The sequence below is a fragment of the Chrysemys picta genome, chromosome 23 (genome assembly GCF_011386835.1).
Source record: "Chrysemys picta bellii isolate R12L10 chromosome 23, ASM1138683v2, whole genome shotgun sequence".
Lineage (NCBI taxonomy): Eukaryota > Metazoa > Chordata > Testudines > Emydidae > Chrysemys > Chrysemys picta.
In genome coordinates this window covers 4526035-4553287 of record NC_088813.1, presented here as the reverse complement: position 1 = coordinate 4553287, position 27253 = coordinate 4526035, and the positions used below count along the sequence as shown (strand labels likewise).

The 27253-nt window shown below is 42.9% G+C and overlaps 1 protein-coding gene across 3 annotated transcripts; it reads right to left on the bottom strand.

Moving 5' to 3' along the window:
- Positions 1-307: 307 nt before the first annotated feature.
- On the bottom strand, positions 308-27189 carry ZCCHC17 (zinc finger CCHC-type containing 17). 3 transcript variants are annotated; one of them, XM_065576964.1, is made up of 9 exons: positions 27052-27141; positions 25390-25536; positions 24802-24976; positions 22785-22842; positions 20987-21087; positions 20004-20095; positions 19089-19189; positions 14884-15023; positions 308-1710 (listed from the first exon to the last, which is right to left on the bottom strand). In XM_065576964.1, the coding sequence occupies exons 3-9, from the start codon at positions 24865-24867 to the stop codon at positions 1528-1530; spliced, it is 741 nt and encodes a 246-aa protein (XP_065433036.1). In that variant the 5' UTR covers positions 24868-24976; positions 25390-25536; positions 27052-27141; the 3' UTR covers positions 308-1527. The 3 variants fall into 3 exon arrangements, with proteins under 3 accessions (XP_065433036.1, XP_065433035.1, XP_065433037.1); XM_065576963.1 differs by lacking the exon at positions 25390-25536 and having other exon boundaries at positions 27052-27189; XM_065576965.1 differs by lacking the exons at positions 24802-24976; positions 25390-25536; positions 27052-27141 and adding an exon at positions 23326-23450.
- Positions 27190-27253: the final 64 nt, after the last annotated feature.

The window sequence follows — 27253 nt, the reverse complement described above, 5'->3', positions numbered from 1 at the left end:
AAGGACTATAGCTACACTAGGAGCACTTTACTGGTCTAGGAACAGTGTTACATTAGATCAGCAAAGAGCTCCTAGCGTGGACACAACGATACTGGCGAAGCTTTTCCTGGTATGGTATGGCAAGGCCACCCACCCCCACCTCCACAAGGGACACAAGCGATAGCGGGTAAACCTGAGGCTTTGCTGGTATAACTGTGGCACAGCTCTGTCAGTCAAAAATCACCCCCAACTGACATAGGTGTGTGCGCCAGCAGAGTCTGCAGTGCAGACGCACCCAAAAACACCAATCAGAACAGCATCGGAAGAATGTAATTTAGCATTTCAGAGGTTTATTTTTCATCATTTACACAGCTGGCAATATTGACAAAGCTAATGTTTACCTTGAGTGTCTCCATAACATAATTTAGCTGATTTGTTACCAACCCTCTGCCACTGCTAACAGGCAGAATGGACAAGATTGAGGGGTTGTCTACACACAAAAGTTGTTAGTTAAAGCAATACAATCCCCCTAGAGTGGATGTACTTTCGTATGAAGATGACTTATACTGGTACAGCCATTCCCATATGACAGGGGAATAAGCTGTATCAGTATAAGGACCAGAGGCACCAACTTTGTGATTCCCTGGGAGTGCTGGATCCCCGCTCTGCCCCAGGCCCTGCCCCCAACTCCATCCTGCCTCTTCCCACCCTCTCTCCCCAGCGCCTCCTGCATACCACTGAACAGCTGATCACAGCGGTCGGGAGGCGCTGGGGGAGGAGCTGATCTGCGGGACTGTTGGTGGGTGTTGAGCACCCACTATTTTTTTTCCCCCATGGGTGCTCCAGCCCCAGAGCACCCACGCAGTCGGCGCCTATGATAAGGACATTTATACCAGCATAACTGAGTTCACACTAGGAGTTGTACCAGTATAACTCTATTGGTAACAAAAATCACACCCCTAGCCACAGAGTTACACGGATACAAAAACAGTGCATAGGGCAGGACTGAGATGCAGAGGGGTGAGAACTGTAACGATCAGCAGGGAGGCGGTGCCCAGGACTAGACAATCAGCTGACAGGGTGTGTGAGTGGCTCCCTCTAATGTTTTGCAGGGACTGGTTGGCAGGGCCCAAACCTGAGCCATCACCCTTTGACAGGCACTGCATACGCTGCTGCTGTCCTGCACACTCCTTGCTGTTTCAAAGGAACTCACTGCAGCCCTGGCAGCTCACTCAGAGGAACCTGAAGCTTTACAGGATGGGAGAGTCACTGATGAAGAGGATTAATGAATCTATTTTGGCAGGCACAACCATTGGGCTCTCAGCAGGAGAATGGCAGCCTGTGTAACTTTATAGTGGATAATTAATTTCAAAGTCAACATCTTTAACATCAATAGCTGAATGCTGCTTTTAGAAGGAAGTTCTTCATCCCTGAAACAAGCGTGTAGTGATTTAACTCTACCCTCTCCCAGGTAGTTTACTCTAGAAGGCTAGAGCAGGCAGGCAGGGAGTTGATAACACCAGTGCCCCTTTCTAGCTCCTCTCCTCCTCATTCCTTGTGCTTTTTCTTATGCTTCTTTTTCTTCTTCTTCTTCTGAGGCTTACTAGCTTTCTCCGAATGCTTGGCCCTCTTGCTGGCTGGCTGAGCCCCATCACTGTCCGAGTCGGAGCTGTCTGAATTGTCGGACTCTGATGACTTCTTGCTCTTGTGTTTCTTTTTCTTCTTCTTTTCCTGTTGGCAAGAAGGAGACAAAGCCACACCGGTTGCAAAGTGCTCACCTGTGCTCACTGGTTAAGGCAGCGAGCTGCTTTTCAGAATGAGAACGTCAGGTCATTTCTTAACACACAGCCTGTTGCTATCCGGGAAGAACGGGATGGGCTGCTGGTCCAGCTACTCAGCAGTTAAATAGTTCTGACATGTCAAACCAAATCAGCAAACTGGGGTGAGACAGTTACCATAGTGGGGCAGTTTGATAAAGCACAAACCTCAATCCTTCGAACTGTTACTCCGGCAAGTAATCCCTACTCACGTGCCTCGTCCCACTGACGTCAGAGACGATTCAAACACAGGTGACTCACTTGGCTAGTAGTTGGCAAGATCAGGCCCTAGTTTATTCATAAAGTGGGTTTCTAAACTAGCTCATCTAAAACCAGTCTCTGTATCTCCCTGCCCCCCCACTCAAAAATGTGAAAGTAACGGAACCCCTTAAGCCTGGCAGGGAACCCCTCCCTACAGCAGCAGTTCTCAACCAGGGTTCTGTGGCCCCCAGGGGGACACAAACAGGTTTCAGGAGCTCTGCCAAGCAGGGCCGACATTAGACTCGCTGGAGCCCCAGCATCTGAGCTTTGCTGGGCGCCCTGTGGTGTGGGGCCACAGGCAACTGCCCTGCTTGCTACCCCCTAACACTGGCTCTGGCTTTTATATGCAGAAAAACAGTTGCTGTGGCACAGGTGGGCTGTGTGTGGGGGAGGGGGTCTGAAAGAAAAGGATTGAGAACTCCTGGGTTAGAGCACAGGTGAGGGAGGGTACACTGAGGCTAGAGGAATATGAAGGGTACAAAAATAGAAAGAGGGGCATCGATCAGAATTGTTGAAGGTGGTACAAAGGCGCATAGTTCGGAGTAAGCGTCAATGGAGCTGATACAGACTGGGTGCCCCATTAGTGTATGCCGAATGGAAGTGTCATTTGAAAAGAAATAGTCTCTTGCCTTTATGGCTGTGATGATAACCTCCTGAATGTGATTTACTGCTGTGCTGTTCTAGCCAACCTGTCTAGCTCTTAATATTTCCTCCTGATTCACTTGCCTCCAGCTCCTTAATCAATTTTGATGCTCTTCTCAATTCTTGCCAATTAATTTGCTTGGGGTTTGCTTATAAAAGTCATCCATAGTATATGTTTCCTACCTTTCTACTGATGATGGCAGCCACTTACATATGCTACAGAGCCACAATGCCTTTCTGTGACAGGCAGGACAAACACACAACCTCACCAAAGGTGCAATCCTAGCTCTCACTCATAGCTCAAAGCAAAACCTCCTTTCAGTGGACCTGTCCAACACACACTTTATTAAGCATGAAGCAACTTCGGATAACCTACCCTCCCATTTCTACAGCCAGACTTCTGAGGCCAAGAACTTTGCAGGATTCAAAAAAAGGATTGGACATTGACATGGGGAACAAGAATAGCCAATGTTGCTATAGTTAATATTTTTAACGAGAGCTAGGAAAAGGATCTAAACTCTCATGTTTTGAGACATAAAGCAACCTCTGACTACTAGGCCCAGGTTACCCCATAACTGGCAGAGCAGGATTTCTTCCCCTGAAGCAGTCAGACAGAGGATACTGGACTGAACAGACAGCTGGTATGATCCAGTAAGGCAATTCTTATGTTTAATTGGATGAAGAAACTTTAATGACAGGTTTATCTCATGGGGAATCCTGGTAGGGAGGGCAAGGGATTGCGTTCATATTGATTGAATTTAGTAATAAAGTGAAGAAGTAAGGCTAATGTTTACAATCAAGCATGCCTATGCCATCACACTAGCAAAATACACCTCTGCTGAAATAGGCTGTAAATAAAAGCAACTGAAGCCAAATAGTGTCTCTATAAGGACACTTGATCACAGAAGGGAATAATTAGAAATGTAACAGACTCAGCTCAGCCATACATACTAAGGTCCTATTATTGTTAAAACAAGGAGAACAAAAATGGAAGGCTTATACAGCTGTTCCAGCCTGCTGGAGAACAACAGTTCTTGAAGTGACTTTGTATTGTATAATGAATGGACTGTTAGAACAAGTTTAAAAAGCATCAAAGAATAGGAGTCACCATCTGAATGGTCCACATCAGCACCTCCAAGAAGAGGAACCAGGTTGGACCACATGGGATAGGATAAAGCAGCCTGTTTTCTTCAGCACATTGCTCTCCAAAAGCCAAAGATGCCTAGAAAAGAGAAGACGGAGGTCCTGGGCCGGCCACCTGGGTGTCCTCCTGGTGACTCCAAGTAGCTATCTTGGATAGGCACCTTTAACTGTCTCCTATTTTCCAGCAATTCAGGTTGCCTACTAGTTCATCGGGAAAAGAGTATAATCCTGTCTGTCCTTCGTTCCACCTACATTTGCAGCATTAACTCCTGCTGTGAATAATAACGGAGTTGAAGGCTGGTGGCTGAGTAAAGATCTGGTGAGAAGTAATACAAACGTTCTCTTGGGTGACTACCCAAATCACTCAATGACCACCTCTTGAAACAAAGTGCCTAATGAGTGAGGAAGCATACATGCTTGTGTATGTGCTCTACAGACTGACAGAGTTAGTGTGTGTGTGTCTTTATTTTGGAACAGGTTCCAATTAAGATTGTGGTAAAGTAGCTTTAAAACGGAAGAAGTTACTGTTAACTACATGTGCATCTACATGTAGCTACCGACTGTAGAACTGTACAGGTGTTTCATACTGCTTTTCAAGTTCTATGTGCATGTAAATATAAAATGAGACCAAGTGTTCAAATTTCTTGCACTGCTCTCAGTCTATTCAGTCTGTCATACCATAGGAGTTTAGTTTAGGTAGTTAGGAGTGTTTATCTGATCCGGAGATTATCATTCACTGGGAAGTGGGCAACAAGGGCTGACTACTACAGATCTATCGGGAAGGAGACCTTGGTGAACTGGAATGTAAATAATTGACCAAATTGTCTTGTGATCTAGCCTTGATTTTTTTTTTTTCCCCCTCTGTTGTGTTAGAAACACCAAAGTTCATAACTAATTGGCAAGTGAGGATGAGGGACTGAGTCAAAAATCTAAACACAGTCACCTTTCTAAGACAGTAATTGAGTATAAGAATTATTCTCTATTGTGGGTGTGTAATTTGATTCTGAAAACCTAAACAGTTTTATCAACCAATGTTTAAATTTATGTAACCAAATCATAGTCCAATACCATTTTTGCCTTCTATCCTATACTATTAGTTGCTAGTGTTAAGGATATTTAGTAAACTCTATAAATCTACTTTCAAATCATTTTTGTTTAGTTAAGCAACTGAAATTAAAAGAACTCTAAGAAATGTGGTAGAGTAATGAGCTAAGCAGTTGCTTAACAAAGGTTTGCTTTATACTCGGTCTCTCTGACAATAGCCCTGACAGATATTGCTACCAGCGGGGGAGACTAAACAGGGAAATGGTAAATTCAGAAGGGGCCATCGGTCTTGACCCCCTTTTGGGGCAGTGTGAGCAAATGCCCGGATGTCTTGGTGTGTTGAGCTTTCCTCAGTTCAATCTGCCTGCTTTTGCGTACCCAACACTTCTACAGAATTAGAGCATTTCCAAACGAGTGTGACATTGCACCCGCGTATTCTAGGAGGTAGTTAGTGAAACACCAAGATGACCAGTTTTTCCTTAAGAATGTGATGCTGCCTGTCCAATCCATGTGCTCTTGTGAGGATAGAGCACAATTTGGGACCACATCCCACATTCTAGGCCAACCAGCACCACTAACTGGCTTTAACAATACTTTGCAATCCTGATGCGTAGAGCCCTGCGCGGATACAAATTTATACCCACAGATGCAGATAGCTGTGGATATAAATTGGTATCCGCGGAACCGCAGGGCTCTCCCGGGAACCGCAGTGGCGAAAGGAGCAGAGCGTGGGGCTGCTGCTCTCAGGAGCCAGTGCCCCACGCTGGCAGCTCCTCAGGCGTGGCTGTACCGACCCCAGTCCTGCCCACTGGGGCGGGCACCAGGTTCACTGGCAGCTGTCCCTGGTCATGCTCTTTATGTTCTAGCAGCGTGCACGCCCCCAGACAGTAGATGCAGACCATTGCATAGAAGGGAACGGGGCAGGGCTGGAGGAGGTACAGCGATGCCGGAGGAGCTGCCGGCGTGGGGCCCTGGCTCCTGGGAGAGGTGGCCCCATGTTCTGCTCCTTTCACCGCTGTGGTTCCTGGGAGAGCCCTGCGGTTTCGCGGATACAGATTTGCATCCACGGATGTAAATTTATATCTGCACAGGGCTCTAGCAATTTGGCTCCCAGCTTTGTGCTCAGTATAGACGATGCTGGTCTAGCTCTTCTACATGGTTTTCCCATCAGCAGATCTCAACGCACTTTACAAAACGAGATTAGCGTCATTTTATTCCCATTGTTTACAGATGGGAAAACTGAGGCAGAGAGGAAGTGACTTGCCGTAGGCCACCCAGCATGCCAGTGGCAGGGCTGGGAATAGAACCCAAGTCTCCTGAGTCAGAGTTCAGTGCTTTTATCCACAAAACTCTCAGGAATGGCTCATAACGCACTAGGGGCTGTTTTGCATTTTTCATAGAGTTCAAGGTTGAAAGGGGGGGAGGGGAATGGAGGTTTCCTGGGCAGAAGGGGTGCCAAGCATGCAAACCCAGGCTGTTGAAATTAAACCATTGCCTGGAAAAAATATTTGTGCCAACTGAAAAGGGTTAAGAACAACTTCAAAGATCAACTACACGAACTCCATCGCTCCCAGATCACAGGAAATGCAGCCAATATAAGGCTTACACTGAGCCATAATCATCTCCTACAGTTATTTGAGTGTCATTTATTTGCTGTGGCACTGTTGCACTGGTAAGCATGAGAACACTCTCCACTGTGCCTGCTTCTGAGAGGGTCTTCTGACCTCCCCCCCCCCGGGCACTAACGAGATATATGCTAACAATGAGCGTACTGGATCAGGATTTTTCCCACCTGTAACTTGTCTCTGCCCCAACGCCCTGCTCCCCCACCCGCCTTTGTTCATTGTCACCCCTTGCTATGTTTAGACTGAAGTCATCCAGCCACTGGAATGCTCTATTAACTGACACTGTGAGCAGTACACAGAGAACAAAACACTTCTGAGTATGTAGCCTCTATTAACAAGCATTAAATCAACAATGGGGGTAAAAAACAAGTTAACTGTCCAGTGATTAAAGCATGACAGGGCTAGCATGAAAGGAAATATGGAGGGTTGTGGGGATGAAGCTAGCCCTTGTTCATGAAAACAGTCACAAATCAGGGGATGGGGGGGGGGGAGAAGAGGGCAGAATCCACTTCTCTCCTCCAGGTGAAGGAAAGACTACCACACAGTGTCCATAATGCAAATCACCTGGGCACAGGCCCACTGGCTGGAGACATCCGGGGCTATTCAGGCTTGTGTATCATGAGAAGAGACAAACAAGGGATCTCAGTACATCTGACAAAAAGACTCATTTTATTTTACCTTTTTAGTTCAACCATTTGAAAGACTGTTAACAAGGCTCAAGGTCTGGCTGTGAACATGCTTCAAGGAGCGGAAGGACAGAGGGAGATGAGGCAGCGAAGTAATGGGAGCCCTAACTATAACCTTTTCATTGTTTCTGTCATATAAAGAATGATTTACACTCCCTTCTAGGGAGGAATGTAACGGGAGAAGCCAGTGTCACCGAAGCTGACAGCGCTGCTTATTATCTTAGGGAAGATGTTCTCCAGTAACCTCGAGCCCATCCCGGGACTCATGGGGAGTTCTGCTGGAACAGCCATGCTGTAAATCACTCCTGCCCTGTCACAGCTGTTAGTGCTGTGCAGTCACTTGGTGAGGAAATAGAAATGAACAGTCAAGCCAACTGGTCCAGTTACATAATTCATGGCACTACAAACAGAATGATTCCTTCCAAGCCAGCAGCCAATGAGGGGGAACATCTCTGTAGCTTAATTAGAGGGCAAAGTTAAAAAACCTGACTCAGCATAAGGAAATGAAGCACATAACTAGGAAAACAACAAGGTGGTAGCCCAGGTTCCAATATGAGTGACACCTGTGAAAATCCAGAATAAAACTCTACCCTTTTATGGATCTGCTCTGGATCCAATGTAACTCACTAAGAACCTAACACAGCATGTCTAGTGGTGACAGCAGGGGGCTGGGATGCAAGAACTTCAGACTTATAGTCCTGACTCTCACGCCAAACACGCTCTGTGATCTTGAGTAAGTCATTTCACCTCTCGGCACCTCAGTTTAACCACCTATATTACTGCAGCAGAGGAATGGTAGTGCTCCCCTTCAAAAGATAAATCTCAACCAGTTTAAAGGGACCAGATTGGGCAGAGCCCAGGCGGAAAGAGCTCACTCCATATTTGCAAACATAAGGACACTGAAAAGATGCAGTTAGGACAAAGTGTGTCGTTATTTGACAAATAAAGCAGGAGTGTATCCCTCAACAGGAGGGCAGGCTGATAAGATGCTAACTGCTCATCAGTTCATATGTAACAAAAACTGAAAGCGGCAGCAGAGACAAAAGAAAAACTAGAGAGGAGAATGAGGCAGAGTGAGGGGAAGGATTAGCATGGGAGGATACACAGACCCTAGAGGTGCTTCTAGGGAGTGAAAGTCTCCTAGCTGGAGAGGAAAGCTGTCTCACATTGCAAGGGATATTTCTTCCATTAGAAGAGACTATCCTACAGCCTCTTCTCAGATTATTAACATCACACAACTGTGGTTCTATGTAAATCCAACAAAGTGAAATATGAGAGAATGACCCGGGTTTGTAAATGGTTTAAAGTAAGTGCTTTGAAATACTACACAAGTGTTCACACAGTACAGTGATGGGACCACAAATACCTAGCTAGAGGGCAGTGTGCTCCAAAACAAGTGACTTTTGCCTTTTGTTCTGTAAAGTTGTGATATTGGTATTGTTTGGCATGACAACCAGCCAGCCTGCATTTTTAATAATCCACACTACAGGGCCTGTTTATTTAACCCACAACAGGATTTAAATATTTTGATCATGCTGGAAAGAAGGAATGGTGGCAAAATACAGTTTACAAAGCTGGAGGCTTCATTCTGACTGGAAATCAAAGGAATTTTTTTTCATCCTACAGAACATATAGGAGGGTGTAGCAAACACTACCACTGTCTCCTATAACTACAACTACTTTCAATGGCATTTTCTCTCTCTCTCTCTCTCTCTCTCTCTCAACAAGGCAACATGGAAACAGAGCCTGGCCCCTATCTTCACAGGGTAGAAAGAGCAAGTTATGGAGAGACAACAGTCTCTTCCATAGTTAAGATGTGGTCCCAGTGCAGAGAATCAGTTATGTAAAAATAGCACTTTTGCATTATATTTAGGTTCCTATACTGCACCTAACCCACTATTCAATTCTTTACTCCTAATTCTGAAGATTATGTTCCTATTGACCTTGTACCAACCCACACAGCTGGATGCTGTTCTGGCTCATATAAGCAGCAACAGAAATAACTTAACTGCAACTATAGGGTCAAATTCAGCTCTCAGCTACACCAGTGAAACCCCTCTGGAGGCAATGGGTCTGCTCAGATGTAAATAAGGGCAGAGTTCAGTCTCCAGAATTTTTATTGCTGATGCATGAGCCAAGGCATTAGCTGACTCCGGATTCTCAGCTGAGTGTGCAGGACTGGAAGTTAGGAAAGACATTTTTTATTTTACTTGTAAACACACTCCAGATTTAAAGGTGCTCAGAGAGAGAACACATGTTCTAAAGGTTGTCTGGAGTGTGTGAAGTAGTACTTCCTTATATTTGTTTTAAACCTGCCGCCTACTAATTTCATTGGGTGAACCCTAGTTCGTGTGTTACATGAAGGGGTAAATAATACTTCATTTTCTTCACACCATTCATAATTTTAAAGATCTCTATCATACCCCTCCCCCCCCCTTAATCATCTCTTTTCTAAGATGAACAGTCCCAGTTTTTTTACTCTCTCCTCATGTGGAAGCGGTTCCATTTCCCTAATCATTTTACTTGCCCTTCTCTGCACCTTTTCCAATTCTACAGAACTTTTCTGAGACAAGCTATACATGAAGGGACAGACTGTAAAAATACTTCTGAAATACTGTTCCATTTCTTTTTGAAAGTGACCTCTCAAAAACAGCTTTGTTTGGGATTATGTAAATCCAAGGGTATTGTGCTGTCACTTTATAAAGCATTAGACCGACCACTTTTGATGTACAGTGTCCAGTTTAGGACCTTTTATGTGAAGAAAGATGTAGCTTAGCTACAGAAAGTACAGCATTTGAGCAGAAAATTAGATGCTTAAGTGGAATTAAATAAACTGAAGGGATTTTAGTCTTATACTTGGGAATAGCTGACCTTCTTAAGGACGGGGGATATGTGTGTGTGGGGGGGAAATCAGAAGGGAAATTTTTGCTCAGCATATTTTCCTCCTACACATGCCCAGCCGAGATTCGGTATGCACTATTCCCATGGAAGAGTCTTTTTGTTCTCCTGTGACCCAAAGAGTTAAAATTTAGAGTTTGTTTCAGTAACAAAACTTGAGGCAGCTTTCACCAAACTTTTATATAATCTAAGGTATTTATCTGGCCCCAATTACTATAATACCGGAGAACCTCACAATTTTTAGTGCAGTAACGTATGAAGGGAAACTGAGGCACAGAGAGGTTAAGTGACTTGCTCAAAGTTACACAAGAAGTCTGTTGCAGAGCAGAGACTTGAACCCAGGTCTCAGGCTAGGGCCCTAGCCATTGGACTACTGAGAAGCTATCTCAACAATATGACAAAGTTAGTTGGGCTCTATGTTAATACACAGTGCTGAACAGACTGCTGTGTCCTGAACAAAAGCTGGCATTTGTGCTGATCAGTGTGAATCATTACTTCGCAGTTAGATGGCCCTCCACGCATTCTTCTCATTAATATTTCATTAGCTTTAGTCCTGCAAAGTCCGTGGGCAATCAGGGTGCCTAGGGGGTTGTGCGTGTGAGAGAATCCCACCTAATACTAGTTGATAGCAGTCTGCCTTTGGGGTAGACATGACTAACCCTGCTGTGCACTCTCTTTGCCTTCAACAATTCCCTCAGATAGAGTGGGTAAGCAGACCCTCTGACTACTGATGCCTCCAGGCTGCAGGTCTTATTCCCAACATGGCCATCTAGCTAAAGAATTAACATAAATTAAAATTATTAGACTGACCACCTTCTGTGATCCAAGACAGCAATGGAAAAGTACAGATTCCCAGTTTTCCTCTGCAAACAAAGTATGCCTGAATCCAAGACTGAAGTCCAAGATGGCATTTGAAGATCAGCAATCTAAACAGGATGACCACTTGGTGACCTCTGATGTAAAGGTCAATGTCCTACACTAAGAGCACAACTCCTGCACAAAGTCCTAAAGAACTGAATAGTAAATCACCACCACATCTTTGGAACCATCCTCTAGAATTTAATTATAACACTACTGTAGAATTCCATAGGCTAGTCCAAAACCCTGCAGGAATGAACTCATTCTCTATTACATTTCAGATGTTTATAGCACAGGTTTTATAGAGCCCCACTTCTATTGCCACAATTAAGTTCTCCAGGGCTTTTTGAGAAGAAAAAGTAAATCTACCCAATTCTAAGATTCCAGCTCAACTGTACCATGGAAGAGATTCAGGACCATTGCATGCAGTAGGAACACCTTGAAAGCATCAAGTCATTCAAGGGGCAAATCAATTCTCTGCCACAGTCTTCACGGCAGAGGATATGGGGGATATTAGAGCAATCCTTTATAGGTGTCAAATCTGAAGTATTGTCCCACACTGAGGTATCAATAGAGCTGGTTTTGGAACAAATTGATAAGTGAAACAGTAATAGGTCACCAGGACCAGACAGTATTCACCCAAGAGTGCTGAAGGAACTCAAATATAAAATTGCAGAACTACTAACTATGGTATGTAGCCTACTGCTGAAACAAGCCTCTTGTACCAGATGACTGGAAGGTAGCTAATGTAACTTTGATTTTTTAAACCGAGTCCAGAGGCGATCCTGGCAATTACAAGACAATGGGCCTAACTTCAGTATTGGGCAAACTGATAGAAACTAAAGAATTGAATTATCAGACATATAGATGAACGTGATTTGTCAGGGAAGAGTCAACATGACTTTTGTAAATGGAAGTCATACCTCACCAATCTATTAAAATTCCCTGAGGGGGTCCAATTAGCACATGGATAAGGGTGATCCAGTTAATACAGTGTACTTGGATTTTCAGAAAGCCTTCAACAAGGTCCCTCATCAAAGGCTCTTACAGAAACTAAATAGTCATGGGATAACAAGAAAGGTCCTTTCATGGATCAGTAACTGGTTACAAGATAGGAAACAAAAGGCAGGAAGAAGTGGTCTCTTTTCACAGTGGAGAGGGGCAAACAGATGGGTTCCCCAAAGAGCTGTACTGGGACCTGTGTTGTTCAACATATTCATTATTATTTATCTGAAAAATACAGTGAACTGCGAAGTGGTAAAATTTTCAGATACAAAATTGTTCAAGATAGTTAAGTCCAAAGCCCACTGTGAAGATTTACAGAGGGATCTCACAAAACTGGGTGATTGTGCAACAAAACGGTAGATGAAATTCTACACTGATAAGTCCAAAGTAACGCACACTGGAAAAAATAATAATCCCAGCTGCATATCATATATAATGATGGGTTCTAAATTAGCTGTTACCACTCAAAACAGATTTTGGAGTCACCATGGATTGTTCTCTAAAAACTTCAGCTCAATACACAGCAACGGTCAAAAAGGCTAACAGAATGTTAGGAACTATTAGGAAAGGGATAGAAAAGACAACAGCTATCATAATGCCACTATATAAATCAATGGTGCACTCACACCTTGAATACCGTGTCCAGTTCTGGTCACCCCATCTCAAAAATAATATGATGGAACTCTAAAAGGTTCAAAGAAGGGTAACAAAAATGATCAAGAGCATGGAATGACTTCCATATGAGGAGAGACTAAAAAGATTAGGGCTGTTCCGTTTAGAAAAAAAGACGATTAAGGGGGGTTATGATAGAGGTCTATAAAATCCTGGTAAGGAAGAAGTAAATAGAGAAGTGTTATTTACCCTTTCCCACAATAAAAGAAACCAGTGGTCAATCGATGAAATTAAACAGGCAACAGGTTTAATGCAAACAAGAGGAAGTACTTCTTCACACAACACACTATTAACCTGTGGAACTCATTGCCAGGAGATGTTGTGATGGCCAAAAGTATAATTGGGTTCAAAAAAAGAGCTAGATAAGTTCATGGAGGATAGGCCCCTCAGTGCTTATTAGCCAAGATGGTCAGGGATGCAACCCCAAAATCTGGGTGTCCCTAAAACTCTGACTGCCAGAAGCCAGGAGGGGAAAACAAAGTGGATCACTCTAACTGCCCTGTTCTGTATACTCCTCCTGAAGACCTGGTACTGGTCACAGTCACGGACAGGATACTGGGCTAGATGGACCACTGGTCTGATCCAGTATGGCAGTTATCTTATCTCATTACAAGCATCCAAGTTACTCCACTATGTCCTTATTTTTTTTGTAAAATAACTTTATGCACTCTGAAAAGGGTCCCCAAATTTCTGTGAAAGTAGTTTGGGACAAAGTTTTAAGAACTTTTAAAAAGTTTTTTAACAAAGTATACAGGAGTGCGACAGATACGGCAATTTCCTGTAATATATTTGGGAGATCTTACTGAATTAAGTTTAGGTAGCTTTGGAGTCCGTTATACCATAAACCCCAAAGTCTTATTGTGGGATTGTATGCAACTGCTCTGGAGGGAGATGTGACCAGTGTAAACCCTAGGAAGTGGTAGGAGCTTCAAAGCACTACAGTATTTTAAACAAGTGCCAGACAAGGAGACACTTTTGGAGCAAACAAAGTTGAGTGGGTTTCTTAGGAAATACCCAGGAGGAGGTGAATGCAAATTCTCACCTCCGGACCGAAACTTTTGAAGCTATGCCCTATGGAGAAACCCACTGTCTGCTGATTACCTACTCCTAGAATCTGAAGATCAAAGTCCTGAGCTGCATAAAGGAGGGGCTCACAGATTTTTGGGTGTGACTGTTCTGAACTGAAGCTGTTATGAACTTGTGACCACAGAAAACCCCCTTTGTGGGGTGAGACTGGCTGATCACCTGCCAGAACCCTTTTGGAATTGGGGTGTTTTCGGGGAATCTTATTAGCATGCAAGTGGGTCCTTTTATTTTTTAATGTGTTTTTTCTGTAATGCTTTCACCTTAAGAATAAATGTGCTTGCTTAGAAAGGGCTGTGTGGTAACTTATAACTAGTGGCAATTACACTGCGTAAAGCCTCAGAGGAGAAAGCAAAGCAGCCTTGCTTAGGCAGTCTGACTTGCTGGGGAGCTCGCAGTGTACGTAGGGAACTGTGCAGCCTGGAAAAAACCCCGTCAGGAGAGAGACCCGCAGGTCTCTGCCCAGGAGAGATGGCTGAAGAGCTTGGAGTCTAGAGTGGGTGCCCATGATGGACCACAAGGGGGAAGTTCAGGTGCAGTTTCCCTGAACTGTGACAAGGGGGAATAGAGCTATCAAGCCATTGCAGACATGAAGGATCTTCCACTCCTATGCTACTATGTATCAACAGATGGGGTGGAGAGCACATGGGGAGGGAGAAGAGACTTCCCATCCTAGGAGAGATCCTTTAAGGAAAGCGATCATTTGGACCAAAAATGAAATCATCAAGGGACTTTAAGGAAATGACAGATCAAAGAAAAGAAAACTCTGTTTGACACTGAAAGCCTGGAGATAAATTAGAGTTAGAGTTACTTCACTAGATGGTAGCTCAGTTCTATCGTTTGTTTTTCTGGAGAAGAGAATGAAAGAATGGACAAGTGGACTACTTGGAAACCAATGAGACTAAGATTATGGTATACTATGGTAAGAAGCACCTCAAATATCCAAGCTAAATTTATTAAAAATGAACAAGTCAGCTAGAAAAAAAAACTTGCATAAATTGTCCATTTCACCATAGAAACTGTGCAAAACTAAAATCTATCCCTTTCCCAAACCAATGAGCTGCCTGCTTATTATCACTTTGCAATGTAGGTTAACTTCCTCCCTAGGGCCTCATTTGTAACCTGGCCCATTTTTCTGTGGTCTATCATCAACAAGGATACAACCTGTACCTTTTTTTTTTTCTTTGAAGAATTCTCAGCATGGCTGGACTTTTTATCACCTTCATATTCTGCTGTCTCCTCCTCCTCCTCCGGTATCAGACTATACTTGGTTCCCCCAGGCTGCATGAAACACTCTTTGGCAAAATGACCTGCAAAACAACGTTTGAAATGGGAGAGAGCAAAATGAATCCCCCTTTGTGGGCTATTTCTTTTGAGGAGCACAATGAAGATTCTACTTGGAGCCTATTTCCATAATGATTACTTCAGTCTGTTGATCTTAAAATAAAATATCCGTAGACGTGATAGAATGCCTTCTTAATACCAAGTGAGCATTGGGCTGCTCCCCTCTATCTGCTGTGAGAGCTAAGGTAAGACACTTCCCGCCACTGTGCTTTTGTTCCTTCTCCCAGCCTTTGTTTAGACAAAGCTCTCCAGGGCAGGGACAGTTTCTAGCTCTAGTACAACAGGGTGCTGATCTCAGTTGGGGTCTCTAGGTGCTATTATAATACAAAGAATAATTAAGGCTACGATTTAGTCATGGGTATTTTTAGTAAAAGTCATGGACAGGCCATGGGCAATAAACAAAAATTCATGGCCCGTGACCTGTCCATGACTTATATTAAAAATACCTGTGATTAAATCTTGTGGGGGGAGAGGTGCTGGTGAGGCGTGACGGGCCTGCTGCCGCTCTGGCCAGCTTGCCGGGGCCGCAGCCGCTCCGACTGGTTTGGCTGTACACGGGGCTGCTCCAGCAGCAGCTAGTGTGACTGTTCTGGTGGCTGCCAGAGCGGCTGACCCTGGAGCCAGCTGTTTAGGTCAGCCACACTGGCCCCTGCAGAAGTCCCGGAATCCATGACTTCCGCGGCCTCCAGGACAGACATGGAGCCCTAAGAATAATAAATGAACTTGCTCTTCACAGTTGGAGTCCTTTGAAACTGACCAACACTAAAGATAATGTAAGTGACCACGACATACATTTGTTTTTGCTTTGCTCATCAATTTGAACTTATAGTCGTATGTCCAGGCTACATTTTCTACAAAGGGACAGATGGAAGATGCGGTCACCATGTTATTAAAAATCCATCACTATTTCGAACTCCATTCAGTGGTCATTGCCTCTCATTTGAGGTTGCAACCTTATTGTATAGCTCTAAACATCCCAGCAGGAGGCAGGAATGAGAGAACTTAGGCCCCATGAAAAAAGCAGAGTTTCAGGCAGATGACTCAGTGGATAGGACACTAGAACAGGACTTAAGTCCTGCATTCTGTTCCTGACTCTGCCACTGGTTTGCTATATGACCTTGGGAAAAAGTCATTTCACCTCTCCGTCTCTGTTTCCTCATTTGTAAAATGGGGATAACAGTGCTTCAGAGATGGATGAGCATTGAGATAACTGGGCCAATAGAGATAAATATTAAATATGTTTGAGAATTATTTTTAAAATAATTGGTTAATTTATAATTAATTGTAGCCAATTTTTTGTGTTTATATATTTTATAGATATATAAAATTCAGTATTTTAAAATACTTGGAAACTGGGACCAGAGGTCAGTCCCAATTTGTCTTGTAAGACTAAAGATGGTGGTTTCTCATTTCCGACATTTAAAATCACTGTTTTTTTCTTAGATGCAGCAGTGACAATCTCCTGTTACAATGCTTGTTTCCTTTAATGTTAGGCTGGTTTAATCTGCACTGATTAACCAACCCAGGGTACTGAATAGAACACAGGTCACTTAGAAGGGATTAATCAGACAAACCCAGTGTCCTGGTGTCTGAACAAAGAACTATGGGAGAGACTTATCTGTGCAGGGGCTTCAACACCAGAAGGGGCATATGGCAGAGGGAATAAACCCGTGTCAGGGAAGCCCTTCTCGAGAATGGGAATGTCTTTCCAGCCAAGCATCTTAAGTAGGCTTATAAGGATTCAATTTTTTAATCAGTGTCAATTTTACTGTACACACACAAACCAATGAAAAAAATATTTCCATTGATAATAATGAAACAAAGATAGGCAAAGTAAGAAAAATGCTGCATGAGAACTCAGTTTGATTTAAGGATATTTTGACAGGCGATGTTGACAATTTGTGTTCAAAGGTTAATAAAGCTTTCCCTTTTTGAATCTCAAAGTCTACTGCCATTAAATAATTGTCTGATGCCCCCACAATTTGTGACAACTGAAAATTTAAATGGACAAAAATAAAAATACTTAAAAAACAAATATATATTATCAGTCGAATTAAAAAATCATCATCAAATTCTGACAAGCCATACAGAAACAACTGCTTAGTTTTGGAAATTAGCCTCATTTTGGATCTACCCTGCACACACCAATGGCTGAACTGGAAAAATAGTTCCTGCCAACACATCTTGCCTAGCCAATTTGGACCAGACAAAGCCATTTTTAAAATCATGCTTTAAAACCATTACCATAGTTAGGAATCTAGTTTAGAAAATGGTTTTTAGCAGCATTTTCAAGATGGCTGTGTGCAGTCCATACTGGACAGGTAACTATATTTAGCATCAGCAGAAACTGCTTTTAAATGTGTACTTATTAAGCTTTCTAAACACAGTTTAAAAGTCCAGCATAACTATTAGCCAATGACCATGTAATATATGAGAACAAATAGGGCATGGTACAAATTCCACAGGCAAAATACTTAATTAGGACTAAGGTTGCTCAAGTATATGACCCATCAACCAAATCACTATATGTTAAAGAAACCCCCGGTTAAGCCAAGATTCACTCCATACAACTCTCATATCTAGGCTTCGCAGAATTCAATATAATTTTTTTTTATGATTTTGACAGATATCTTTATTTTTATGCATTTTCCTATTTTTATCAATTTAAATTTTCACAGATCTGAAACCCCATCATTTTGCAGAATTATTTAATAGTAGATGCTGAGATTCAAAAAGGCAAAGGTTTATTAACTGTTGACCACAAACTGAACTTCACGTCAAAATATGCAAAGTATCTCAGACTCATAGACTAAGGACAGAAAGAAGCATCATAATCATCTAGTCTGACCTCCTGCACATTGCAGGCAACAGACCCTCGCCCACCCACTCCTGTAATAAACCCATAACCTCTGGCTGAATTACTGAAATCCTCAAATCATGGTTTAAAGACTTCAATTTACAGAGAATTCACCATTTACACTAGTTTAAACCTGCAAGTGACCCTTACCCCATACTGCAGAGGAAGGTGGAAAACCTACAGGGTCCCTGCCAATCTGACCCGAAGGAAAATTCCTTCCTGACCCCAAATATGTTGATCAGTTAAATCCTGAGCATGTGGGCAAGACGCACCCAGCAGACATTCGGAAAGAATTCTCGGTAGTAACCCACAGCCTCCCCACCTAGTGTCCCATCTTCAGCTGTTGGGGATTTTTGTTACTGGCAGTTGCCGATAGGCCATGTGCCATCGTGGGCAGTCCCATCCTGCCATCCCCTCCTTAAACTCATCAAACTCAGGCTTGAAGCCAGTTAGGTTTTTTGTCCCCACTCTCCCTTGGAAGGCTTAAACTCATTTTCACACAGCATCTTAATTTCTTTGCCTATCTATAAGTTTCATTAACATAAATGGAAATCTTTTGTGCTGGTCTGTGTGTGTTTGGTGAAATCAACATTTACCAATAAAAAAATCTCATCCTTCCAAACTGACTTATCTCTCACACATTAAAACTGAGTGTCTGGGTAGAGATTCTAAGACAGAACTGCTCGAAAGCATGCATTCAGTTCCTAGTAGCAGATGGAATTAAGTAGTTCCATTGGCTTTTCTTGAAATAGCAAGCAGTTAGGATGAATTAAGGAAATAATAGTTTTTCTGTTCAAGTGTAAAATTAGAACAGTATCCTTGCTGTGAAATGCAATGTGTGTGAGACAGAAAAGTTTGGAATCTGTAGTGACGGGTTCTTTAGGTAGATGAAGTTCAAAAGAGCATGGCTGTGAGAATCAAGTCTTTAAGAACGAGCATTTCTAAATGTTTCCTCTGCAATAGTTAGAAATTACAGAAATTTCAGTTGTCCTCTGAAGAGTTAAGTTTGGAGACCTAAATTCAATCTTTACAGCGAGAAAAAAAATGGGTAGCATGCTTTAACGGAATATATCAACGCAGCCATAACTGCAGAGTCACTACTGATACCGCCATAATGAAGGTCAAGACAAAAAACTAGAACAATAGAACAAGAATGGAAACAGCACAAATGTACCTTTGCAACCACATTTTTTGCAGACAGTGTTCAAGACAGCTTCCAGGGTAATCTTCTGACTAGTGTAGTCTCTGAATGAACGTTTCTTCCGCTCATCCTGACTGTGGAAAGAAAAGAACTATTTTTCTCCTCCAATCTGCATCACCTCTAACCCCATGCATTTACTTGGAAGCTCAGACCAAAGTTTTCAAACATGGCTGGCTGAAGTTAAGCTTTTAAATCCATAGCTAAGCATCTAAATAAAAGTGACTATTTTGCAGAATGCAGTTGACTACTTGGTGGAGGAAGCCACAGACAGCATATTACTCTTGCTCCCTATTTGTTTCTTGGTATAAGAGGACTCACTTCAGAGTCAGCTTCACAGAATACAGACAAACACACACAGCCAAAGTATAAGGCCATCACACTCAAAGCTAACGCCCAGCTGCCCTATTTACACTAATATATACATACACGTAATGTACCCAAACATATGCCTGGGATAAAATAATTATTTTTGATGGAGTAGTAAAATGTCATCACAATAAAGGGCAGGTGAGGAGATTTTGTGCCTGGGATGGTAAGTGTTTGGACAATTCTGCAGGGCTGTAAACTCACAAGAAATAAATACACCCCCAGCACAGGAAGAAAGATTGCCATGGAAAGGTCATTATGAACAGCATGTTTTGTTAGCATGCTGAAATTCGGGATTCAAATGCAGTCGTTTGCTGACAGTGCTGCAGAGGGAACATCTTAGATTGTTCTTTAGTGACCTCTCCATTCGCTTCAGAGCGGCACTGATGGGCTCAGGAGGGAGCTGCCGCCTCCTTCCTGGCAGGAGGACTGGGACAGTCACTGTAATGGAAGGGCAGGGAACAAAAGGAAGCAATGGTCGCTGGGCTGATTCGTTACACCCAACAGAGCAGATTTACCTACTCAAGGGCAACATTGTTTGGATCAAGGTCCTTTCCTGTTCCTTGGTTGACGACCTTCATGGAAAGAGACAGCTTCAACTTGTCATCTTTCATCTGTAAGAGACAGACATGGAGGAAAAAAAAACAAGTCATAGCAGAACCCGGTTACAGGGAAACCCACAAAGAATGAATGAAACTGCCAATTAGTAAAGAAGTGAATGCTCTAAAGTCAAGGATACATCACAAAACGTTTTAATTTTGACAAGTATATTTTAGTTTTATTTACACTTCAATGTTCTAGTTAATGGACTGGAGTATATAACTTACAAATAATTGTCTCAGAAATAAGATCATAAAAATCACCACAACAGATCAGATCATAGGTTACAACTCTGTAGACGGGTCATTACAATAGTGACATTAAAAAAAAAATTGGAAATATGACCCGCAAAGGATTTTAAGAGACTCTGCTTTTTTGTTTTGCTTCTTTATAATGTATGCATAAGGTCTGAAAGGTCCCTGCACCCATTACCTAACCCTCCAAAAAAAAAAAAAAAAAAAAAGGTTTTATTCTCTGTCAACTCTGGTTTTCCCTGATTTCTGAAAGGTACATAGCGGATTTAAGATGGCACATTGTTAGCACACACCCCTCAAAGAGACAGGATTGCTGAATCTTTAATAAAAAGACATGCTTTCTCCAAAATGTGAGTCATTCAAATTAAAGATGGACTGCTAAAAAACTCCTTTAAAAAACGAATACAACTAAATATCTCTTCCCCACTGGCATGTGATCTTTGAAGCCCATGCAAACCAGACAAAAAGTTGGTTCTTAAATGCTCATGTGAGGAGGAGCATGATTAGTTTGTGTTCACAACAAACAGCATCATGCGCTAAACAAAGTGATTGGAACACTAAGCTTCTGTTAACATGAAAACCATTAGCTTGCTGTAGTTGCAAATTTTTTCTTAGTTTACACAGTGCTTAAGACACCATAAGCAATTTTACCTCTCTTCCAATAAGCTTCACCCATACTTTGTCTCCAACATCTACCATCTCCGAGGGTTTGTCCACCCGACAGGCTGACATGTGGGTTCTATGGACAAGGCCTAGAGGTAGTTTTGGGGAAAAAAAATAAAATAAATTGTTTTTGGTTGAACATATCCTCTAGAAAATGAGATCATCAAGTGCTGGAGTATCCTTAGGTGAAATGAAATATCTGGATTACTCAATCACCACTTCATGCAGAATAAAGATTTATGAGGTTTATTGGTTTTTCAAAACCATTTATAAACCAAATGCAGCCAGCTAAACCCACCAAGATCTGCTCCAAACTCACAACGGGGCAGCTCTTGCAAAATGAGAACCTGACAGCTAAAAAATGCTTATATCATTCCAATCTCATAGAACTGCTGTAATTTCCCCCAAAGGTTGGATCTTGCGAGTCTTTGTGCATAGCAAGGTGCATGCAAATTTAAGGTTCTGGTGCAGCAAAAGGCTCTGTGCAGATGGGAATCTTGCAGCCATGTGGTATGTACTGCAAGATTGGGCCAAAAGTCTCCATGACTTCAATGGAATGTAGACATCCATAAAGACTGCAGGATTAGGTCCCTACTGTATTAAACCCAATGCCAACTACTTCTGACTACAAATCACTCTCGTGGGAAGGGGAAGATGGGAGGCTGCATATTTTAGATCTTAGAGTGCAGTTAGTAAGAAAAGTAAGAAAAACAATTCAAAGAAAGAGCACCTTTACTGTCTGATAGGATGCTAATTTAAGAGGCACAAACAAGTTTTAATTCCTGCCAATCCTGTGGACCTAACAGAGCTGGGGGAGAACAAACAAGATGCTATTCTGTTTCGGGCGTTAGCAGCACATTTTTTAAGCTGACAACACCAGAGGCAGAAAACATAACTTGACTTGAAGACTCTGGCTTGGCATTGCAGAACTAGCAGGTAGAAAAATAATCCTTTTAACTTGCACAAACTAGACATTTGTTGTGGGACTGTCCAAGCAAGATTAACTATTGAACCCATAGTGTCATTTTTCAGGGTATAACCACATCTCAAGGGAAAGCCCAGTCTTTTTTTCTTTTTAGTGTCACAGTTGACGCGGAAAACTTTCCACTTATTTTTGTCACGAGTAACCCCCCTAGTACCATTGCAACGCAGAGACCGGAGAAAAAGATATTTAATACTTTTTCAGTTTGTTTACCTTGTGCATTTGACATCATTTCCTGTACAGTTTAACTATTTCCCTTGTATACTCAGATTCACCTGTTAGTGCAAGTCTTTCACACAACTGATAGGAAAAACATGAAAAATAACCAAGAAAGCCTGGACTGTGCGGCAGTCAATGATTTACCATTATGATTTTCCTTCCATCTATGAATTCTATTTCATAGGAGAAATTAAGCGTTTCGGGCCCTGACTCTGTAGGGAATTACTGCACCCCAGTCTAGTGCCTTATAATGCCACTCCAACATAGCCTATAATCACCTGGAAACACACTTATTCTCATTTACAGAAAAAATGTTAAATGAATATATTCAGTGTTAATGCAAGCATTTATATAGCCCCATCACTGTATCTGGAGCCCTTACGTAGCATAAATGGGGACATTCAAGACCTCAGTAAAAAGCCAAACCCCACACTGGGGGGATTTAATCAACTGGGGGGAGAGGTGGGCAACAGACTCATTATGCAGCATTTTCTAAGACGTTAAGTCCTTCTCCAAGGGGAGGATTTTATGATTTAACCAAACCAGCACGAAACTAAATCTGAAAATCTAGTCTTAGAAACAAACCTTGTTTCCTGCAGCCTGGAATTTTTATAAATGCCCCATATTCTGTTACAGCAGCAACCTGTGAAGAAAATCAATATATCCATTGATTGAAAGAGAATCTTGTACATTACACCCATTTTCTGTCTCATTTTCTCCTTCCCTTCAACCCACTCTCTTTGCATGCACGTATTTGGTTTCAGCTGTTTCTAATTTGCCTTCTATGAGTCTGCTTCAGGTTATCTGCTTTTGAACTGGGGAGCTACATAACAAACAGTGTTGCATCAGATACACACAAAAGCACAGGATGATTATTTTCTGCCCTGCGAGATTACAGACAGATCTTGAAAAATTTTCAAAGAGAGTCTATTTGCTATATTCAGCAGCAGGAGCCAATATTTTTAACTTCTGTTTTCTGCTATTTTACCATTTGAGTAAATTTAGTGCTGAGAGGCCAGACTGACAGGCTTGGAAACAGTCTTATGCTTATCTATGGAACAGACAATGGACAGGCAACAAAAACTTCCCTAAATCTTCAAACTAGCGTGCCTCTGAAGGGACTCACCCTAACATGAAGGGGGAATTAACCCTTCCCTCCATGCTCTATTCTATCCTAGGCCTCTCTAATGAGACTGCCCAAAAGGCCAGTCAGTGCCAATTGTGGCAGTGGTGGTTTTGAAATGGATACTTGTCCACTAGTACCTGCACTGAGACCCACCAACTAGTTTCACATAGTTATTACAAACAAGCATCTGATGGTAATGACTTTCACTCACTGCTGACTATGGCCCCAATTATTCAATAAACTCTGTGCAAATAGACACCTGAGCCTGCACTGAACTTCACTGAAGTTAATTAGTCGCTGCATGGATCCACCCATGCGGAGCTTTATTATGGAATCAGGGCCTGATGTTGGAGTTGAACCAATCTAGACTTGAGAGGTGCTTTAACTCATTCTCAGTCCCCTGACACCTATAATTCTAGCCTTTGTCCTCTTAACATTCTTAAGGGGGAAAATAGTACAAAGGGCTCTTTTGATTATAACAAGGCAGACAGGATCTCATTTCCCTTTTTAACTAGAAGAATGGGAAACAAAGGGCACTGTACATTTTAATGTTAAGTTCAGGCACCAATAGGTGGCAGGAGCCCCAGGTATTGCAATTCAGGTCTTCTAGTTGTGCCAGATTGAGCAACAAATATTCTTGATAGCAGCTATTAAACTCAAGACAGTTTCCAACTTTTAAAAGCTAAAGTCTCTTGTATTTCACAGCATGAGGCAGGATGGAAAGCTTTATCCCCAAGCTCCACATGACACCAAAATTAAAGCAATAAGATTTTCAGATCCCTCACACTTGAGTTGAAAAATTAGACTTGGCTGAGAGAAATAATCAGCATGAATTCTCTGAAGACAGCTTTTCTCATCCTACAAGAAGACTAGCATGTTTATGAATACACATTCTTAGCTAATCCTCTTAAATTAGTAGTTATTACTCTTCAGAATGGAGCTGTTTGCATTAGCAATGTGGCTCACCCATCAGTTTTATTTTAAAGACATCTAATGAAATAACACCTGCAATAAGAGTCTCAACCAGTTCTCAAAACACTAGTTAAGATATTTACAAAAAAGTGTGTTAAATATTTTTCTTTAATCTGAGAATGCTGGTAAAAGGCAGCGGCTTAAGAGACTGAAGTCCTCTTCTCATCTCTATCAATGTGCATCAACTTTAACCTAAAGGGGGAGAGGGGAATTCTCTCTCTATATAGCCTATGTACTCAGTCTCTATACTGGGAATGCCAGCAAGGGGTCAGTCAGAGGCAGCTGTGGTGGTAGTGGCTTTTTGTGATGAAGACACTTGTTCTCTATGAACCAGAGTACACAATAGCAGCTCATTTCACATAGGTCACTTAGCTTTGTTGCAAGTAATTAGGGCTGGTTCTGAACTGGTGATTTCAAAATGAAAGGCTCTAATCCTCTCTCAATGGCCTGCACTATTCATGTCTCCCGTACTTTTTTGTGACCCTAAGCAATGACAATCCATACCTCTCCTTGGAAGACGTCATAGAGTTCAGGCAATGGCTCCGTTGTCTCAGGTCTCATAGACTTCATTTGGGAAGTTTTCTACGAGCATGCACTCCACAATTCTTTCCTAACCTGGCAGCTTACTTTGATTCCATTTATGAGATGTTATCCCTCTGTGGAGCAACCCTATTCATAACTGAAATGAAGACAGACACCACTCGTTGAAAGAAATATCTTCATTGGCAATAAAAAAACCTCCCTGAAAGGCTTCCTCAAGAGTTTTTTTTTTTTTTTTTACCTGCCCCACTTTCACTCATACTACAGTCACAGTAATTTCTGAATATCCATTACTATAGTATCTGGTGCTCACACTATATATTATGGCAGTACAATCCAGTGGGTAGACAAGCCAAAGAACCAGAAGACCTAGATTCTTCTATGATACAGCTGCCAATAGGATGCTGTGTAATCATAAGAAAGTCACAAGTTTGTGCCTCAGTTTCTATAAAAGTGTGATACGATACCCTCCTTTGGAAAGCTCTTTGAGGTGTATGTATGAAGAGGACCACAAATACTAAGTGGCCTAGGCAGATACAGCAAAATACGTACCCATGACTGTAAATTGGCTCTGATAATCCCTTGCCAATTTCGCCCCATGTTCAGAATTCAGCACCCTCAGACATACGTATTTTATTTCAGCAACTGTATTTAGGGTGATTATAATCTGCTCCCTTCACTACTACCTACGACACACGCCTAAAAACCAGAACGTAAACAAAAAGACTCTATGCATCTGAAGAAGTGAGTTTTTTACCTACGAAAGCTTATGCCCAAATAAATCTGTTAGTCTTTAAGGTGCCACCAGACTCCTTGTTGTTTTTGTAGATACAGACTAACACGGCTACTCCCTGATACATGCATTTAGGGATGACTAACAACAATTTTAGCTACAAGCTGGGGACGCATTGGTTAGAAGTAACGGAAGAGGAGAAGGACCTAGGGGTTCTTGTAGACCGCAGGATGACTATGAGTCGACAATGTGACGTGGCAGTGAAAAAAGCCAATGCGGTCTTGGGATGCATTAGGCGAGGTATATCTAGTAGGGATAAGGAGGTGCTGCTTCCGTTGTATAAGGCGCTGGTGAGACCTCATTTGGAGTACTGTGTGCAGTTCTGGTCTCAAATGTTTAAAAAAGATGAACTTAAATTGGAACGGGTGCAGAGAAGGGCCACTAAGATGATCAGAGGAATGGAAAACCTGTCGTATGAAAGGAGACTGGAGGAGCTCGGGTTGTTTAGTCTGACAAAACGAAGGTTGAGGGGGGATATGATTGCTCTCTTTAAATATATCAGAGGGATAAATACAAGGGAGGGAGAGGAATTATTCCAGCTTAGTACTAATGTGGACACGAGAACAAATGGATATAAACTGGCCGTGGGGAAGTTTAGGCTTGAAATTAGATGAAGGTTTCTGACCGTCAAAGGGGTGAAATATTGGAATGGCCTTCCGAGGGAAACGGTGGGGGCGAGGGACCTGTCTGGTTTTAAGATTAAATTAGACAAGTTTATGGAGGGAATGGTTTAATGGTAAAACATATTAGCTGAGGAATACCAAGCAATGGTAGGTAAACAGTATAATGGCTAACAAGGGTCAGGCTGGAGACTCTTGCCTACATGCTCGGGGTCTTACTGATCGTCATATTTGGGGTCGGGAAGGAATTTTCCTCCAGGGCAGATTGGCTGAGGCCCTGGAGGTTTTTCGCCTTCCTCCGCAGCATGGGGCAGGGATCTCTAGCAGGAGGGTTCTCTGCCAATTGAAGTCACTAAGACACAGGATTTGGGGACTTCATCAGCAGAGTCAAGGAAAGGGTAGGGACGGTTTTGTGGCCTGCAGCATGCAGGGGGTCAGACCAGATGATCATAATGGTCCCTTCTGACCTTAAAGTCTATGAGTCTATAAAGAGACCCCGCAATTCCTTGTCTAAGCCGACACCCTTTAAAAGGCCGAGGGCCCGCCTAGAGCTTTCTGCATGCTTGGCTGAGCCACGGGGCTCGCTCTCACCCAGACAAGGAACCACTGCAGCCCCTCCAGTACAGCCCCTCTGTACAGCGCCGAGCACACGGGCCGTAACCGGGGCCAGCAGGTGCCCCGCAGCCCGAGCGGGCAGCGCCCCCGGCCGCAGCCAGGGGATGGGGGGTGACGAGCTGCCCCCACTGCCTCAGCTCCCCACTGAGCCCCCGGCCAGCCCCGCTGCCCCCCGACCTCACTCACCCCAGGGCGCCTCTGTCGCCGCTATCCCGCCCGCGCCCCGGTACAACCTAGCTTGAGGAACCCGGCACCCGCCAATCACCACGCAGCATGCTCCTGAGCGTCACCCCCGCAGCCAATGGGCGCGCTCGATGCTAGAACTCCCTCCGCTAATCCGCTTCCAAGCGTGGCCCGCTCTCCCCAATCAGCGCACTGAAAAGAAGGT